Below are 13,031 nucleotides of genomic sequence, written 5' to 3'. Positions count from 1 at the left end.
AGGAATGTGGTCTGTTCAGGGCCTTTGTCATAGTAGCCACTTAAAGAAAACAGGATGGCAGCCCAAAGGGACGCACAGCGGGAAGGAGCCTTTTCAGAGGAGCCTACGGGACAGGACAGACACAGGCCTCGGGACAAGCTGGCTGCAGGGGGCCTCAGGGCCGGGTCAGATCTGGATTCAGCCCCAGGACTGCCCTCCACTTGCAGGTGGCCTGGTGCAGGTCCCCTGCCTCTGGGCCCATTTCCCTTTTTCTGCAATTACAGGACAACCCCACTAGCTGTTCAAGCCGAGGAGGCTCCCAACCGTCCATGGTGGGGATTTGGGAAATGCAAGGCTCTGGTGGCTTCGGGGACAGAGGACTCCATACCCCAATCGCTGACGTGCTCTGTCCTGCTCCCCCATCTCCTGTCTCCAAGGTTCTAGGGTCTCATGGCTACAGCTGCGGATGGTGATGCGGTGGTAAAACCAGAAAAAAAATACTCAGATGACTTCCTGAAACTCTGTCAGAAAATACATTTTTAAAAAATGCTTTTGGATCATTCTCTAAGCATAAGGAAGAATCTTTTTTTTTTTTTTAAACATCTTTATTGGAGTATAATTGCTTTACAATGGTGTGTTAGTTTCTGCATTATGACAAAGTGAATCAGCTATACATATACATATAAGGAAGAATCTTTTTTTTTTTTTTAAACATCTTTATTGGAGTATAATTGCTTTACAATGGTGTGTTAGTTTCTGCATTATGACAAAGTGAATCAGCTATACATATACATATAAGGAAGAATCTTTTGGCAAATCATTTGGCAAACAAAACACTACTATTTATGTCATTGAGCACATAATTTTGCCCACAGGAAACAGGTGTGAATATTTTAAGAAGGCACAAGGAATGTTTCCATACATTCTCCTCATTTTTCCTTTAAATAAGACTATTTTTTTTAAGGGCAGTTTTAGGCTTACAACAAAATTGAGAGGAAGGTACGGAGAGGTCCCATATATCTCCCTGCTCCCCAACTGTTAAAACTGCTTAATTTTTAAATATCTTTCTAATGACTTCAGATTTTTATTATGAAATAAAATACACAAAAAATTACCTAAAAGTAAATTGACAGCTTAATAAATTATTGTAAAGAAACTCTCATGAAAACCACCAAGATCAAGAAATTAGGTTTTACCATAATTAGCTCAGAATCCCTTCATGTGTATCTTTCCAGTTACCGCCTGGTCTCTTCTCATAGGTAATCCCTCTCTTGATTGTTTTTATATCAATCTCTCTCCTCATTTTCTTTTTTTTTTTTTGAAGTTTATTTTTTTTAATATACACCAGGTTCTTATTAGTTATCTATTTTATACATATGAGCGTATACATGTCAATCCCAATCTCCCAGTTCATCCCACCACCACTACCCTCCCCCGCCCCGCTTTCTACCCTTGGTGTCCATCTCTGTTCTCTACATGCGTCTCTATTTCTGCCCTGCAAACCGGTTCATCTGTACCATTTTTCTTCTCTCCTCATTTTCTAAAGCAAGATACAAACGCTTTTTGCCAACTTTACATCATCCATTTCATTTCAATTGAAATGGCACAGGATGCTTGGCCCTGTGTTGACCTGGGTCAACCTCTGACCAGGAAAGCGCCTCATTTAATTTGTCTTTTGTTGACCGAGGGGTGGAGAGCAGGTGAGCTGCAGGTGGGCCAGGTGAGATGAACCTCTGCACCTCGGGCCCCAGCCTCTGGCAGAGGCAGCCTCCAGCCGAGTGGAATGGACTGTGGACCCTGGGTCCCCTGGGGAGGTGGTCAGGTCACCGTGCCTGCTAGAGTCTGGCCGAAGGGGGACTGCTCTCTCCAACCCCCCAGCTCAGACTGACTGATGGTCCTTCCATGGGCCAGGGGGCCGCCATCCATCCCAGGTGCGGTCAGCACGCCAGGTTTGGCCGGCACATGGCACCGGTGCTGGTCTTGGGTCTTGGGGGAGGGAGAGGAGGTCCAGGCAGGTCCAGCTCCGGGCCCACAGCCTGGCCTCCACCTCGTCCAGTCTTTCTATCAACCTGCGGCCCACACGCCCTTCTGTAGCCACGCTACCTGGGTACCTGCTCCCCGAGCTCCAGCTCACGGGGATCCTCAAGTACCCAACACTACATGGAGAAGCTTATTCATGTTACACAAAAACGTATGTAACACGACACCTGTCACTAGAAGAAAAGACAGCTGCTCGAGTCCTTCCGTGCAATCCCTCACCTTCCCCTGTGACCTGGGTGAGCTCCCCAGGACAGCATCAGAGGATTCAGGCTCAGCACTGCCTGCGATGAGGCGGGATCGTGAAAGTTCAAGTGTCTCATCACAAATTTTGAAATGATTTGGCAAATTCAAAAACTTCAGTACTGAATTTTTCCCTTTCAATTTTCTTCTTGTGATAACTCCATAAGGAGTCATGATTTTTCCAGCTCCTGCAAAGACACCCTCACATCCCTTCCAGGTCCCTTCAGGACGGCATCCTCTCTCCTGCCTGGACCCAGGGCACCAGGGGCTGGAAAGCTATCGCACGGTCACATGTTTCTGGCCACAGGGCCAGAAACCTCGGGGGTGGGGTAGGGGCTGGAGGTTTCTCCTGGGAGCTCGCCCCCAACCTGCCCAAAATTCACAACACGGAGGTCAGCTCTGTCCACAGGACAGCATCCCAGCCACAGGGGAGGACAGTCTCCATTTAACTAATCCCCTTGTTTTTCTTCCTTTTTCACTTTTGTCTATGAATGGTGGTCCATGGAGAGGCCCTGGGCTCCCCCGGGGACCCGCCTCTGGGATCGGCTCATGAAAAGAAGAACACCCATTCTCCGTTTGAAAATGTGGCCCATTTATTGGAACTGAAAGGCATCGTTACATAGTGCAAACGTCTCTTTGGTGACGGACTGATTACAATGAACAGAAGAAAGGCACTTGCTCCTGGCAAAGGGTTAGAAAAGTCAGGGAATATGTACACGCAGCTCCCCACGGGGTTGGAGGCGTGTCCAGGCCCCTCCCACCACCTCATCAAACGGCCGATTCTGCAGACGTTCCAACTGCAACCACAACTGCAGAACTTCTCTGTGAATCACAGTCAGCCTCCCGTCGGGCTAGACAATGCCATGCCAGGCTGCCTGTCTAAACCCACCCTCTGCATGAAACCACAGATAAACCTCCCGGGCACCTTCAGACACCAAACACTCTAGAAGGCAGGATTTTATACCTGAGCAACTTACATAGCCATCAACTTTCAGACAAAGTTATCCGTTTTCTGCTTCTAGAGATTGGTTCCAAGATTTGGTTATTTATTCAGTGTGAGTTATTAGTTCAAAAGAAGTCCCGTGCCCATGAAACACTGGAGTTTTTACTGATCACTTAGTGATGTGTGAGGACAGACTTCAAGCCGACCGTGTGTAAGCTGCCGTCAAGTCCTCGGGCTGGAATGGTAGCAGGGCAGGCACTGGGGTCTCCTGTGGCTGGGAAGGAGGCCTGTGCTGGGCTGAAACCAGGCTTCCAAACTGCCCACTACCTGCTGGATGCTGGCGGGAGCCCTGCCTCCCCTCCCCCGCCCCATGATGAGCTCCACTCGGGCCACAGGCTTTGGCCCCTCGGACCGAGACGGCCGGGGTCCTCGAGGGTCTCCTGTGGGAAGGGCAGATGGGTGTTGTATCCGCGCCCAGCACAGGACCCGGTTCGCTGTGGACACTCAGGTCTGCGGAACTGAGCAGGACGTCCAGGGACACGTTTCTCAGAACACAGACCACTTTGTATTTGGAACAAGACGGGAGGTTTTTGGTCAGTTAAAAAGACGGAGACCGTGAGGTATGGAAGTTGCTTTTCACTGAATCCTACGAGAACTTTTGCAGAGTGGAAATGATTTTTCTCATGTATCTAAAACTAAAGCATGGGCGAAATTTCATAAAACATCACACGCTGTGAAAACAGAAATGAGGTACAGGGATTGTTTTGTTTTCCTTCAATGCACTCACACAACTTGAAGTTAGAAAGTTCCCAACACTCGAACTCCTCCCGTTGAAGAATCTAGAGCACCGTGGCCCCTCCCATGGGCCCTGGTGGGACAGAGCACGCGCTGGCCGTGGCTAACGCTGGCCGCGCACGTCAGTAGGTACCGTGGTGTGGAGCGGAGGGTTTTCGCATCTGGTCCACACCAGCCAGCGTGCGTGCAAGTTACAGGCGAACGCAGACCTGTTCTAAACGCGGCCGAAAAACCTTCCAATCCCGGGCGAAGGAGTCGGGAGCCGCAGGACGGGCTGCTGCTCCATGCAGCGGGGTCATCCGCCCTGTGGGTCCAGGTGATGCCCTGGGAGCTGCCGAGGGCCGGGGCTGGGGGGATGTGCTCACTGCCCAGACCAGTCACCCAACACGCTCCGCAGACACTGCTCCGTGTGCCAGAGACTGATTTTCTTTCAAATCCCGTGTCCCTCCTCTGGCGGCTCCCCTCTGCAAGCTCCTGGTGCCAGAACCAAGCGGGACTAACTTTCAGTTGAGAAGAAACGGTGATATTAGGTGAAATCAATTTAGGAGCCTAAATGATTTAATTGTGCAATTTAATAGTAGCACCAATTTTTCATTTAGAAAAAATTAAATAAAAACCTGAGAAGTCTAACACGAAGTTAGGACACGTGTCTGCTCCGTGATCTGTTGGCGAACACTCCGGCCTGAGCCCCCGGGCGAGTTCCGACACGGCTCCGTGCCGTGGCCCCGAGACGTCCCAGGCTCGCTGTCCCCTGCCCCCTGCACTGCCCGCTCCGGCCTCGCTCTCCAGGGGGCGAGGGGGAGCTCAGGGCTCAGAGGCACTCAGGGCTTCTTTCCCATGGCGTCTCCCGGGCAGACGGGACAGCAGCCCCCGCCGAGCCTCACGGGTGCTGGACAATCGGCGGGCTGGCAAGTCTCCACGAAGCAGGTGACCTGCCCGTCCTGGAGAAGAGACGGCGCCCGAGCCCGTCAGTCCTGGGGACCCGGCCCCTGCATCTCACCCCACCCCCGGCTCTGACCTCCCACTGGGGACCCCGGGATCATGTCCCTGGGTGTCAACCAGGAGGAGGGCCGGCTAGAGAGGAGCTGGGAGGACAGGGCTGTGCCCAAACCTGACAACCACCAGGGACACCGGACGGACCCCTGCTCCTCCAGGGCCAGGGGACGAAGTCCCCTCTCCATCTGCACCGACCCGCCCGCCGTCCTCCCGTCCTGGCTCCCAACCCCGCCCCGAAACTCCCGCCCAGCCTGGGCAGCGGCCAGGCCCCTCTCCCTTGCAGCCACCACCGCTCCCTCGGTCCACTTGCTCCAGGACCGAGAACAGTGTGGGCAGCCCTGCGCTGACCAGGGGCAGTGACGTCCGTGTAGACCTTCAGCTACGGCTCCGGGGGAAGAGCCCTGAGTTCTCAAGGGACGTGGGAGGAGACCCCACAGCTGAGCTCCCTGACGGCCCTGCTGCCTGCCCGGGTCCCCCGCGGCATCCACACTCACGCGGCATTCACAGACGGTGCAGGGATCCCGTTTCCACGTGGCACCGTCCGCGCGCGAGCTGCCGTCTGCATCCACGCACTCGGTGCTGAGCCGGGACTCGAGTTTCTTTATCTGCGGCAAAGCAGAAGCGCTGGTCACCAGGCCGCGGCGGGCAGCTTGGGGACCGCGCAACTGCTCCCTCACTTGAAACGATGCCTCGCGACGAACGGGGACCGAGGTGAATCTCTAAAGCACTTTCCTGGAACCTCAGATTTACTCGTTAGGCAGCTGGTAGCTGTTCGTCCAAAAGCTCCCTGACAACAGCCTGACCTCCGCCGTGTCTGAGGCCAGAAGTGCACGGACTGTAAGGACGGTGAGTAGTCGGTAAAGAAGAGAAGAGAAACCTTAGAAAGAAGCAGAGAGACGCCGACACAGGACTGGGCGACGAGGGCGTTCTGCACCAGCTACTCAAGAGGAGCTCCGGGCTGTGACTGGCTGCTGACCCCGACGCACACCGGCCCCTGCTTGGGGCCACCCTCTTGCTGGGAGGGAGGCGCTGACAGGGTGACGGGGGCTGGAAACCCTGGGGCCTCTGCACCGTGGAGGGTCCGGCAGCCCCGGCCCATTTCCCTCTGGGATACGTGAGAGGAAAGTAAACTTCCACCTCGTTTATTTAGCCCACCATCGTTTGGGTTTTCCGAGTCTCAACTGACTGATAAACGAGGTGTGGGACGGGCACCGCCGGGTGTGGGGTGGCCAGCCTCTCACCGCCCCGCCCTGCATCACCCATCTCCGGTCAGCCTGACCCATGTGTGCAGAGCGACCAGGCCTCTCCGCCGCTCCCTGTGGACTCTCAGGGGTCAGGGGTCAGCTGTCTGGCCCTGGGCACTCATCCAAGGGTGCAGCCCCACCCTGGGCCCTCCGGACACGCTGTGCGGTCAGCTCAGGGTCTGCTTGGGTTTTCTGTCTCCAGCTGCAGGCAAAGGGCTTCTTGTCCGGGCCCTGAACCCAGCGGGAGGCCAGCTGGGGCAGGCCCGCCCCCCAACTGTGGCGAGTTTGTTAGCACCTGAGGCTGTCAACTCTGTCCCCAGACCCTGAGGCGGGACGAGAAGCTACAGGGCAAGCACAGAGCAGATGCAGGTGCAGAGCAGCCAGCGCACTTCTCCCCGGGGCTGAACGGAAGATACAAACGTCTTCCAAGCCCGCGAATGAGACCCCCAGAAGCAGGACATGGCCTGCACCCCAGATCCCCCACTCGCAGGCCTGTCTCTGGAAGGTTCCACGGCATCAGAAGCCCTTCTCACTAGGACCTTTTGAGATCTGCATGCGTCCCGTTGACCTGAGATCTCATTCTTCACTCCCACTTAGGTGACATCACACTGAGACCCCCGTGCAGACACGGCAGGGGCGGGGTGCGGAGGGGAGAGCATTCACTGTCTGCCAACCCTGCAGACCCCCAGGGAAGAGCCCCGGAGTACGGATGTGCCGGTGCCCTTCTGGAACCCAAGGGAACCTGACCTCCATCAAAACCTCCTGATGCCCCCTGGGAGCAGAGGTTTAACCGTCATCCCTTAAGAGGAGGCTTTGGGCAGGACTTGAGGTTTGAATTCTGCATGGCCCTGACCCGGAGCCCCTCACAGTGTTCGGGGGGAACCCGCGCCCCTCACCCAACGCGCCAGTGGGCAGCCCACGGCCGAGGGTCCCCGGTCCCTGGAGGTCCAAGGGCAGCTCAATGCAGCCCAGATGGAGCCAAGCCAGAAAGAAGGGCAGAGACAAAAGTGACCTCCCTGGAGGCTCCTGGGCCGAGGACCAGGGGTATGTGGGCAGCACCCTCCCTTCACCGTCACGGGAGAAACGCACACTGGGCCCAAGGGTGGAGAGGGGCCGGGCAGGCCGGGGAGGTGAGGATGGGGGCGCCCAACCTGCTTCCTGAGGTCCCTGATGGTCTTCTGCATCTCCAGGACAAACTCCCGGAAGTCGCTGGTCCCTGCTACTGGTGGGCGCTCAAAGGCGGTGGCTGAGGCATTACTGGGCCTCGTCCCGGGCGTCCCGGCTCTGCTCGGGAGAAGCAAGGGAGACTCAGGACACAGTCAAGGGTGTGCGGCTCCCGGGCCCGAGGGCGGGGCGCGTGGAGTGGCTGCATGGGTGCCCTCGAGGCACACCCCCCCACACACACCCAAGGGCCAGCTGGCAGGGTGCACGGTCCCAGGTCCCGGCGGGGCTCGGCCGTACCTTGGCATCTTCCCAGGCCCCGCATCCGTGGCTGGCTCGTCCTCCCGGTAGCTGAATTCAAGGGACCGCCTGCCTCGGAAGTGGTAGGAAAACGCGTTGAACTGCCCCCGGGTTCTGCAGTCTGAGGGCAAAGTGCAGACACGTTAGGGTCTCGAGTCCCACGAAGGGGACATTAAGAACAGCTTGGCAAGTATCACTGTCCTTCCCGCAGGACACACTGGGCGCTCGGGTCGGCAGGGCTGGAGGCACCGTCCCCACTCCCCTTCCCCTCCCCTCCCCAGGTGAGCGGCCTGGAGCCCCCCGACCCCCAGTGTTCCCCCCCGACGACACCCTCCTCCGGGTGGGGCACGCGCCTGCTGTCCTGCCCACACGGGAGCTGTTGGCACTATTTCAGCAACTTTTTCAAAAGTGTGTGCATGTGTGTGTAACTGCAAAAGTGTGTGCATGTGTGTGTAACCGCAAAAGTGTGTGCATGTGTGTGTCTTCCTCTCCGTGACTCATCAATCCTTACAGAGAAGCTGAAATTCATGACTTCAGTCAAAGAGAAAAAGACACGCATCCTCCCAAGAGCAGCTTCTTAGGTGCAGCTTTCGTACTTGGATTAAACAAATACACAATTAAGAGACGAAGCTTAAGAAAGTTTGGGTTAAGGGAGTCTTTTATAAACACTGAACTGTCGATAACAGCTACCGACATTTGGCTCTGTCAAACCGTAACTCTTTTTTTTCTGCCTCTTTTTAGATATGGCTTCTGGACTAAAACAAAAACAGATAAAGCTTATAAAGCATTCTTTAAGTTTCGTCAGCTGAGGGCTATGCCTGCTATTTTTAAGAGGAAAAGAATCCAGAAGGAAGGATGTCAGAAATTGCATCAAGTGCCTAAATCTCTGACCGTCCAGCTGAAGCAGGAAAAGCCTCTGGGCTGTGACACAGAGGACAGAGCCTGGATCCAAGATTCAGGCTCTCAGAGGGCTTCGGGTTTTTGGAGCAAAAAAGACAGAAAACCTATCTCTGTTCCTTTCTAAGCAGCTACAGGGAATCTATCTGGTAAAGTTATCAGAAAATGAAGTCTCTGTATCTGAAAAGAAAGACTGGCTTTTTCCAATGATTTTCAGAGAGAACAACTGTCTGCAAACACAAGAATCAAATTCTCTGCCATGTGTGTGGAAAACTGTTGTGACCTTAATATACTAGTCAGAATATTTTTTTTAAAAAGAGAAAAAAGGGGCTTCCCTGGTGGCGCAGTGGTTGAGGCCGATGCAGGGGACGCGGGTTCGTGCCCCGGTCCGGGAAGATCCCACATGCCACGGAGCGGCTGGGCCCGTGAGCCATGGCTGCCGAGCCTGTGCGTCCAGAGCCTGTGCTCCGCAACGGGAGAGGCCACAGCGGTGAGAGGCCCGCGTACCACCAAAGAAAAAAGAGAGAAAAGAAACAAAACAAGTTCCCAAGTTCCCAACAGCTATAAAAATGAGAAATTAATGTTTTGGAAACTTGAGCATGTAGTGAGCAAAATTTTAATTTTTATGTGAATTCTCCTACAACGTTGCAAATCGTATTCATTATATATATATTTAACATATTATGTATTCCATGTATTAGTTACGTACATCATACATATGCACAGAGAGAAGCCACAGACACGGAATCACATCAGACACACTCACTCACACACACACAGAACATGCGTCAACCCAGATTTCAATACTTACTAATGAAAATAACAGCTCATTAAAATTAATTACTAGCGAGAACAACCTGGCCAGGGCTATTCCTGCGGAGATAACGAGGTGGAAAAGAAATCTCTGGTTTCTGCACCTGGTGTCCACGGGCATCGCCGGCCGAAGGCGGAGGGCCGGGGACCGGGGCCCTGGGCCCTCCTTGCCCACCTCACCCACAGGGGCTGCGTGGCCCATGGTGTTGCCCCAGGCTCGGGGCCCCATTTCCGCACCACCAAGAGTGGGGTTACCCAGAATGGGCCCTCAATGTTCCCCCCACTGCAATGTTCCCTGGGTCTCTGATCACAGTTGGAATAAAACCAAAATTATGTCCAAATGAGAACGTGCAGTCGAGGTTAGCTACGACCCGGCTCGGGAATGCCGCGTAGGAGCCACCTGGACGGCACATCCAGAAACAGCCGCGGCGGCAGGGCAGGCACCGCCACCTTCACGGGCTCCCAGGTGCCTGGGTGAGGCCGCCACACAGCTGCCTGTCACACTCTCCACTTCCCAGGAGGTGTTTTATAGCACATTTCTCTGCTTACACAAGCTCTTCTGGACATTGAGAACACACAGCACGCATTTTTAAAAATTAAATTTGATGTCTGGCAAGCTTTGCGATCTGCTTCTTGTTCATATTTTATCTGCGGGGACAGACAGGCAGGCTATCAAATGCAGACGTGTGATAGGTTTTAAAGAAAAGCTGGGAGCTAAGCTCATTAAAGTTTTGCCGTGTGTTTCTTTTGCTTAGCAGTTCTCATTACTAACTCCTATCTCTTGGCATTACAAATTCTTCAAAATCATGACTTTAATTATCCTTAGGTTCCACAGTACTGCTCAGTATGGATACTCCAGAATTTAGTGACCCCCTAGAGCCGCCTGTTTCGTTTGTGTTCTCACTGCTGTGCTGATCCCACCCCGTGCGTTAGCAGGGATTAAGCTTCCACCCAAACTGTCGGTGAAGGAGGACGGGCCCCGGTGGGCAGCAGGGCCCCGGGACGCCCACCTTCACAGCAGTCTTGCCACACGCGGAGGTCCAGCCGGGGGATCTCGTCACAGCTGCTGTAGCCGTGCGGGAACTCGGCCACTCGGAACACATCCTTCTGCACACGCGTGATGTTGTCTGAATTGTCGCACACGATCCGGGCCAGTGACGTCTGCTTGATCTGCGTGAGCTGGGCGGGGGTGAAGACCCCCGGGTTCTCATACCACAACCTGCGTTCCCCAGAACGAGAGCAAAGCTCAGGACAAACACGAAACGCAAAAGCCCCAGGGGGCTGGTTAAAATGTTCCTCGCACTCGGGTTCGCCAGCGATGAGACGTAAGTGGTTCAATTAGGTTATCACTTAAAAATGGACTCAAACGTTACTGTGAGCCACTCAAAAAACAAAGACCAAGAAATCTGCACTAAAATCAGCAGGAGCCAGCTCCTCTGATGGACCAGCACAGGCCACTTTCCAGAAACACTGCCCGGCACACGGCCACCTACTGAATTACCTGGCGGCAGGTGCATCTGCATTTACCTGTCCCCGTCCCGTAAGCGCTTGAACTGCGTGCTCAGCAGACACATCAAGGTAGGCCCCAGACGGCTGCCGGGGACCAGGTCCTCCACCATGAGGGCGGGAAACAGGTCGATGTTGAGCGGGGAGCCGTACAACCTATGAGACCAAGCAGAGCCTTAAATTCACCGAGCAAAGCTGTACCTGGCGAAAAGCACAGCAACTAGGGGAAAATCAAACCCTCGTGGCTTCTTTATCATTATTTGATGTTATTCAGGTCTTCACTTAGTAAAATCCACTTATTTCTTTAAAGCATCTATCCGTTATGCTTGAAAGATATGTTCCTATTTCCCGTTTATATACGCATGGTAAGATACACACACAGCTTAGAGAAGCCAAGAGAACACAAGGAAGGAAATTAAAACCACACCTTTCCTGACTATTTAGAGACAACTTGACATCTTACTGTAAACCTTCCAGTGCTTTTGTCATAGATACATACAAAGAATAAGCTACACACAGCAAAAGACACATTTTCAAAACAATACTGGGATTCTCCCGTGTACTGAAAACACACTTGCTATGAAGAAACTACTTACCAAGTAGAAATCGCACAAAAGACTAAGACAGCAAGGTCTGAATATTCAAGAACAAACTTTTTCATCAAATTCTTCCAAAAATTCCTTAGAAATAAACGCTTACAACTTGTCGAACGTCATTCTTATCTAATCTCTCCTGACACCCTGGGAAGATGATAATGGCTTAGTTTCAGCTGCCATCCAAAGCTCCACTGGACCTTTGAAGTGCGTCCTGTAATTGAGACGCCTTTTTCACCTGCTTGGATTAGGGGTGCTGACTGCGGACAGGGCCGTGCCGGGCCGTCCTCAGCGCTCCCCATCTCAGGAGCAGGGTGAGCGCGAAGCTGCCAGAAGGGTATTCGGTCCGAGGACACGCCATCCTCACTCTCCCCAAGTTCAAGGACGTTCACGCTGAACTTTATCCAAGTTCGAGGACGTTCACACTGAACTTTAGTTCAGATGGAAACACAGTCAGAAAGAGCCTTGCGTGTTTGGTTCTCCGCCTGCAGGGGGCTTTTCCCAAAGGAGACACCCCGTTCCTGGGCAGGGCCCCCTTCCGTCTGCCCCCCACCCTTGGGTGACTGGCCACACAGGTAGGCCCCGCAGACCCCAGGCCGAAACAGGGCACCCTCCTGCTCACAGCCCCCCAGCACAGGCCATACTTTCCCCTCGTTGTGCACCCAGAAACGGACAGATCTGATCGGATGCCACTAACACAAGTGCAAGCACACACTCCCTTAAGCCCCATCTAAAAGCCTCTCTTCCCTGACAGCTTCACTGTCCCACAGCTGGGACCCACCGTACCGTGTCGTCACTCTGCCCGGGCACCTGTCTCATCCCCACTCGGTGAGTCAGGCCTGTCGCAGAAGCGGGTAAACGCGTGACTCTCCTGGGGGTGGATCACACTGACTGCCTCCCCAGGGTCCCTGGAAGTCGAGGTCCAGGGCCCCCAGCCCCGAGCAGCGCTGAGCTGGAGAGCAGACGGCTTTGACAGACGCTGGGCAAAGGAAAGAAACACTGGGAAAATGATCTCATCAGTCTGGACAAGAACAATGGAGGATATTCAGGCATAAAGAATACAGACAGTCCACACACCCTAGCTGAGCGGCCCGCGCCACAAAGCTCTCTGTACCAGGGGAGCGTGCATTTATGTACCGGGCAACCTGACACTGTTATGTAAACGAACACCGGAACATCTTAAACTATAGAGCATGACGCTCACTTATTCACAACCTGCAAGAAACTACGAGTAAAAGTCATTTTCTCCGGAAGGCACAGGCCAGGCCCTAAAGAGAACACGCCTGAACCGCAGTGTTAAGCGTGTGGCTGAAGCGTCAGCGATTTACCTTAGTGAGCAGGAGAGTCCAGAAAATGACCCAAGTGGGCCTTTACAGAAAAGTATTTTTCATTTTTAAAGCCGTTCTTTCAAATGGGAAAGAACATACTGGAAGTACACAGTGACCAATGGGCTACAGGGGACCCTTCTGGGAAAACTCTAGTGAGTGGTTATTTCCATTAAAGACCCCCCCCCCCCCCCCTAAA

General features: G+C 53.7%; 1 protein-coding gene across 1 annotated transcript in view; it reads right to left on the bottom strand.

Annotated features, from left to right (window-relative positions):
- Positions 1 to 4,818: 4,818 nt before the first annotated feature.
- PXDN (peroxidasin) overlaps positions 4,819 to 13,031 on the bottom strand; it is a 41,779-nt gene continuing 33,566 nt past the window's right edge. The window contains exons 17-22 of the mRNA XM_007469250.1: positions 10,936 to 11,070; positions 10,419 to 10,627; positions 7,699 to 7,819; positions 7,389 to 7,521; positions 5,488 to 5,598; positions 4,819 to 4,938 (exon numbers count right to left, since the gene is read on the bottom strand). Coding sequence (XP_007469312.1) covers positions 4,819 to 4,938; positions 5,488 to 5,598; positions 7,389 to 7,521; positions 7,699 to 7,819; positions 10,419 to 10,627; positions 10,936 to 11,070 — 829 coding nt within the window. The remainder of the gene's footprint in view (positions 4,939 to 5,487; positions 5,599 to 7,388; positions 7,522 to 7,698; positions 7,820 to 10,418; positions 10,628 to 10,935; positions 11,071 to 13,031) is intronic.

Source organism: Lipotes vexillifer, unplaced genomic scaffold, assembly GCF_000442215.2.
Source record: "Lipotes vexillifer unplaced genomic scaffold, Lipotes_vexillifer_v1.1 scaffold356, whole genome shotgun sequence".
NCBI classification, from domain to species: Eukaryota; Metazoa; Chordata; class Mammalia; order Artiodactyla; family Lipotidae; genus Lipotes; species Lipotes vexillifer.
This window is presented reverse-complemented; position numbering and strand designations above follow the sequence as displayed.